At 37.9% G+C, this 6647-nt stretch overlaps 1 protein-coding gene across 1 annotated transcript in view; it reads left to right on the top strand.

The window, feature by feature from the left end:
• RESF1 (retroelement silencing factor 1) overlaps window positions 1-6221 on the top strand; it is a 13682-nt gene extending 7461 nt beyond the window's left edge. Inside the window, exons 3-5 of the mRNA XM_007452180.1 lie at window positions 1-1934; window positions 3200-3283; window positions 6055-6221. Coding sequence (XP_007452242.1) covers window positions 1-1934; window positions 3200-3283; window positions 6055-6221 — 2185 coding nt within the window. The remainder of the gene's footprint in view (window positions 1935-3199; window positions 3284-6054) is intronic.
• The last annotated feature ends 426 nt before the right edge of the window (window positions 6222-6647 follow it).

A 6647-nucleotide genomic window follows, 5' to 3' on the forward strand; every position in this document is an offset into this window, starting at 1 on the left:
TCAGCAGGATAGTTACCCTCAGGAAGCGGCCCAGGATCCTACAACAAATGAGAATCTCGAAGATAAGACATCGATCTTATACCTACATGATCAGCTGTCAGAACTTTTAAAAGAGTTTCCCTATGGTATTGAACCTGTGAACATGCATGAAGGTTTTGTGGTCCAACAAATGGCACACCAAATCTCAAAAGCTCAAACTTGTGATGAAACTGGTTGTGACTCCAAAGACTCAACAGACCAGATACAAATTACAATATTAAATTCAGAGCAAATGAAAGAATTATTTCCTGAACAGGACGATCCACCCAACGAGGTGGACAAACTGACAGAGCCTCAGAAAGAAAAGCCTGTCACAAAAGAAGGGAAACAGTGTGACCCACAAGCACATGCAGTTGAAGAAACTTGTGATTCTGCAATAGTGGATGCAGAAAAAGATGATGTCCGTTGCTGTGCGTTGGGGTGGCTCTCTATGGTTTATGAAGGAGTACCTCAATGCCAGTGTAATTCCACTAAGAACTCAACTTCAAAGGAAGAAAAAGGGAAAGATCCACATTCTCCTTTGGAGACTAACGGTTATAAACAAGAAGAGAGAACCTCTGACAGAGATGTTCCTATTGCATTTAACAGTCCTCCAAATAATCAGCTGAAGATTCCTCTGACTTGTCCAATTGAGAAAAAATATTTTCCTGAAACAGAGCAAGGCAGGAATATAAAAGATAAATCCAAATCAGACCATAACAGCTCATTAAGGACAGAACAAGAATTATCTGGTCACTTTTTATCTAAAGGTGATAAAAAACCAGATTCTTTGCAGAGTCACAAACGAAAAAGAAAACTGCAATTTCATGAGATAACTTTTCACTCCACTAACAAAATTGCAAAATTTTCTCAAGAGAGCGTGCAGAGGAAGCTCGTGGCACAAAACTTACGACCACTAAAACCAAAGATGGGTTTTTTGACAAGTAAAAATAAAGATTTGCATGTGAAGAATGGTTCTTTGGTACAGTCAGTATCGCCAGAAAAGAGAAAATTGAAAGCAGGTGGCTCTAAACAAAAAGTTTTGGAAAAGAAGTTAGATGAAGGGAGCATACTTGATTCAGAGATACAGAAGAAGAAATATGATAAACAAGAGCAGAATAAGAATGTGGGAGGTGGTGCATTTAAATTCTGTAACCTTTTCTCAACCACAGGTGAAAGAGCCAGGATTAAAGAAAAGACAGTGTCAAATGTTAAGTCCTCAGGCTCTATGGATAGCTCATCTAAAATTAATAGAGTTCTGTCACCAAAGGAGTATTTATCAAGTCAGAAGCATAAAGAAGTGTTAAAGAAAAACTACCTGAAAAATGTACCATGTGATTCTCAGTATATGAGGTCCAATAAACTTTCTACGCGAGTGGGAAGTTGTGGGAGATCAAATGAGAGACAAAATGGCAGTGTACAGACCTCTAAAGAATCATTAAATATTGGTACAAGCCATGGTAAAAACCTCAAAGCCCATCATTCCAAGGAGTCTAAAACATACATTTCAAGGAATATTAAAGGAACAGTTGGTGGAAAGCAACCTGATAAAATGTGGATTGATAAAACCAAATTAGACAAAAATTTAAGTAATGGCAATAATGACGTTGAATTCAGCCAAATGGCTTCCCAAGCAAAGGATCAAAGGAAACTGTATCTGAACAGGGTTGCATTTAAATGCACTGAACGTGAGCGCATTTGTCTCTCAAAATTAGACAGTTCACCCAGGAAGCTTAATAAAGAAAAGAGACCAGAAAATAAACCTAAGACCCTTTTACCTGTGAAAGATACCACAGAGAAACTAAGCATGCTGGAGTTTAAATTATGTCCAGATGGACTATTTAAGAATACAAACCCTGTTAAAGACCAGAATGATCTGCCATCTACTCCTAGGAAGGAGCAAGCTCCTGTGCAAGGTCCAGTATGATTTTTTTGGATGGTGTCTGCAACATTGTAATACTGTAGTTCAGCAAGTGACAGAGCATCTCTCTCCTGACTTCCCTGTAGCTAGGAGAGACTTAAATGCATTTTGCCTTTACTTAGTATTTAGTTTTCTCAATAAGTTGATGGTTCATTGGGCAATATTTGTTTTAAGTTTGTGTCCCACTTATTTTAAATTATATTACATTCACATTAAAGGCAAGAGGTATATAAAATTGTAAGATTTGCCAAATACAAAGATTTCCTTTTGTGCCAAGAAGTGACTTAGCACTCTTTGTGCTAAGTCAGAAAAGCATCAAGTGTACATTATTTCAGGTCTTGCCTTTGTTCATTCTCTTTTGGGACTTGCAGTTTCAGAGCTCTGTGAATTTGAAATTTTGGTTTAAATGTTAGGAGATATGTAATGTTAATGAAATCTTTTTGTACATACGAAAGTGGTTTGACTTATAGTCATCTTTGAAGCAGTTGGTGATTGTGTTATCACTAAAGTTAAAGTGGTACCTTCTAGTCTACTCATGAAGTATGCAGTCGGAGGATCTTGGAAGCAGTGTTGTCCATTGTTGAGTTACCAAACCCGAATGGAAATCATGACTGTTGGTTGGCCGAAGGATAGAATTCTCAATGTAGTGCAAGATGGAAGGAGAAAATAGAGGACTCATTATTTGTGGTAGAAGGAAACATTTATGGGTTGTGGATAGTATATGTAAAACATTGTGTTGAGAAACCCAGATTGGAAAACTAAAGGATTTGAATGGAAATCGTAGTTTCTCCTGTACTGTGTTCAGACAGTATCTGTTTGGGTGCATAAAATTACAATGTAAATAAGGTACTTTTTCTTGGAAGTTGGTAGGGATATATGAGTATATAGAGTATAAAATTCATTTTGTAAAGTACTGGTGATTACACTTGGTTCTTAAAACTAGATCCTTAGAGTCTGAGGGCCTGGTTGGAAGTGGGTGCAGCAGCAGTGTGAGTCTCCTGTGCCCTTAAGTATCTTGAGATGTGTTGGTGTTCAGCCCAAGTGGGAGAAACATAATTACATAATGAAGGTAAACTTTTAAATTGTGAGATTCAGGCATGTCCTGGGGGAGAAAGCATTTTTCCATGCCCTTTTTAGTTATGTGTGAATATATCTGATGCCTTCTAAAATCTAATTTAGGCTTACATGGTTTTCCTTCATTATAGTACTAAAAGAGATGAATAGCAATATCTAGAGATCTGAAAATGAATATTTAAATAGTTTCAGGAATAAAAAGTACAAAAGAAGACTGGTTAAAATGTTTGACTGAGGAGAAAAGGATGCCGGAAGCCAACCAAGAAATAGGTAAAACTGTCTATTTAAGTTTTTATTTTACTTGCCTGGCACTCTATCATATATAAGCTGGATTACAGTTACGGAAACTATTGTGAAGTTTGGTTTTTATCCATATTCTTTTAAAAGATAGTTCAGTGTCTGTATGAGTGGTAGAAAGACATTCTCCTATTTTTTCTGTCATGCTGTGGACAGAGAAGTGGTGATCTATTTCCTTTTAACAAGAGAATTCTTATCACAGTGACTTAAGACAAGGGGTTGGCATACTTCTGTGTAGATAGGTTTTGCAAATCATAATGTCTCTCCTAAATACTCTAACATTGCAGTGAGAAATGGCTGTAGAATAATGAATGAGCATGGGCTATGTTCCAATTAAACTTTACCAAAACTTGCTAGAGGCTGGGCTTGGCTCACTGGCATACCCTGTTAGCCAACCCCTAGATTAGATTATTTGCAAGTTAGTTAATTAAATTCTCAAAACCAGGGAGACAAAGATGTTCCCATTTATCAATGAGAGGTTAGATCATTTGGCTAAAGTTACATAGCTAGTAACTCAATAGGGACTTGAACCACATCCGTGTCTTCAAAGTTTATTAAGTGTGGAATTTGAGTTATTTTGATGACTGAAAGACTGATGCTCATAGTTTTTTGTTTCGGTTTGGTTTTGTGGTTTTTGGGGTTTTGTTTGTTTGTTTGCTGGGAAGGGTTTTGGGCTGAGGGCCAACAAGAAAACCAGAGTTTTCAGTATTGATTTTTAATTAGTGGAATTGAATGTATTTTGTGTTTTAGGGTTTTGCATTGAGAACTGGAACCTAGGGTTCAGGAAATTTAGTTTGTGTTAATTAAATGCAAAGAGTTCATAAGAGTCTTTTGAAAATTGGGAGAAGCAGAATTTTGCCATGAGCAACAATAAAGAGAAGCAAGAGAAGAAGTGTGACAAAGGTTGAGAAGAGCTTGTAAAGAATATACGTAAACAGGCATGTAGAAATGGAGTCTTATACATTGAAGATACATAAAGGGCAAAAGAAACCTGAATGAAAGAATCAAAGGAAGAAGAAATGTGCACTCTTAATTAGAACAGGAAGACAACTGAAAGAGTGGAAAATGAATTAGTGAGAGAGTAGAAAACACACCCCTAAAGTTGGAACACAGGAAGTGAAATATGAGAAAGATGGAAATGGGTGTGGAGATTGCAGCAAGAAAGTTCCTTGGAAAAAGGGAGGCCCATAAGTTTTGCCTCAGAGAGAGTTGAGAGGCATAACTGGAATCTGAATCTGAAAATACTCAGAAGACAGATACATGCACAGGTTGACCAGAGGCTCAGGGAGCAGCATGAGCTAAACGACAGACATGAAGATACCTGCGGACAGGATGAGCAATAAACACTGAAGGTGGAACATCAGTACTCAGGATCACTATGAAAATGACACAAAGCAGGGCCCAGGTGCAATTAGAGATGCAGCAGGGTGAGAGAAAAGCTAAGAAACAAGTCCAGAGCTCTGTCAAGAGTCTTACAAGGGCTTCCCTGGTAGCGCAGAGGTTCAGAATCTGCCTGCCAACGCAGGGCACATGGGTTCGTGCCCCGATCTGGGAAGACCCCACATGCTGTGGACCAACTAAGCCCATGTGCCACAACTACTGAGCCTGCACTCTAGAGCCTGTGAGCCATAACTACTGAAGCCCACGTGCCTAGAGCCTGCTCGCTGCAACTGGAGAGAGCCTGTGTGCAGCAACAAAGACCCAACGCAGCCAAAAATAAATAAAAATAAAATAAATTTATAATTTAAAAAAAATGTCTTATGAGACTCAGGGAAATCATGAAAGACAGAACATACCAAGAGGAAGAGGCTGGAGAACTGGAACTCCCAGAGAGCTATAAAAAACACACTTTAGATAAGCAACACCTAAATTTTGTGGCAAAGGTTGGAGTGTAGATGGAGCAAGTCGTGAAGCTGTCAGGGTGAGGTAGAAGAAGAGGAGGTGACAGAATCCAGCGGAAAGCAGCTTCGAGCTGCACCTCAGGTATCAGCATTCATAACAGAAAGCTGATGTGCACGGAGAGGAATTTAAAACAGATAAAGAATTAAAAGTAGCTGTCCTCTGTTAGCAAACAAAATAAAGAAGAGGACAGAGTGCTTGACCCACCCAGGCAGAAAAAGGTAAAAGAAAACTTACTCAGAAAGGAGTGGCTAAAACAGGGATGTGAAGTACGGGAATTCAGAATTGGAACAGCTTCTGAGATATAGAGGCACATCTAGAAATACACGGAAAAAGGAAAAGCTGGCTGGGCCCATCAAAAAAGGGATAGGCCAATAACAGCACTGAAATAGTCTAAAGAAACAGAAAAATACAGATATTTCTTAGAATGCCTAGTGCATAGCAAGGCCAGAATATGCAAGCTGTACTTTCCATTTACTCTTTGGAACTGGCCTGCATTTATGCTTTTTATATTGCTAGTTTAGATGGCTGTTAAGAAAGTCACGTTCATAATAGTGTGCAAATAATAAGAGTTTTTATTGGGCAAGCGTACAGGTAGAGCAGAATAGCCCTGGGCAGTAAAGATGGGGATGACGTTAGAAAACAGCCCCCAAAGGAAAGGCAAGATGTCCTGTGTATTTACTTTATAATTCTGTAGGTAAAGAGCCATAGTTTGTCACACTTAGCTCTCTCCCTAATTTTTTATCCCAGAGAACAACGCATGTTTTCCGTCTCAATTTATACTGATTGTATACTAGTCACTAACATTAAGAGTAATAAAGTAAATAAAATTTTTGTTTCCTTAGATGATAATGTTTTGGCTAATTCAAGACTCTCCAAGAGAAGTTTCAGTGCAGATGGATTTGAGACACTACAAAACCCAGTAAAAGATTCAAAAGCAATGTTTCAAACCTACAAAAAGATGTACATGGAGAAGAGAAGCAGAAGTCTTGGTAGCAGTCCTTTAGAATAATTTTCAGACTTTAATTCTTCTGATGGTTCTCTAATTGCCACAAGAAAATTTCTGTCACTTTCTGTTCAAATTATTTTTCTGGAAATACTCAGATTGCCGTGATAAAATTTCTCAGAGTTTGGTTACCATTTTAGGTTATGTATATCATTGAAGTTACTTAATTAAATTGGCTTGAGAACCTTATTTGTGGGTAGCAGACATAAGAAATAGATGGTGTTTGTCAGGGAAACCATATGGTATTGAATTCTGACATTATTGAACCAAGTTTACCATTATTTTAAAAGGAATTATACAAATCTTGTTTTGAAATGCTAACTATCCATCCTAAGGGAGACCTGTGCATTACTTAAGGACTTGTTTATTTCCTCTGGGACTGTATTTTTGTTTCTAAAACTTATTAGCAAAATTTATTTTTCAGAAATCCTC

This window comes from Lipotes vexillifer, unplaced genomic scaffold (assembly GCF_000442215.2).
Source record: "Lipotes vexillifer unplaced genomic scaffold, Lipotes_vexillifer_v1.1 scaffold1, whole genome shotgun sequence".
Taxonomy (NCBI): domain Eukaryota; kingdom Metazoa; phylum Chordata; class Mammalia; order Artiodactyla; family Lipotidae; genus Lipotes; species Lipotes vexillifer.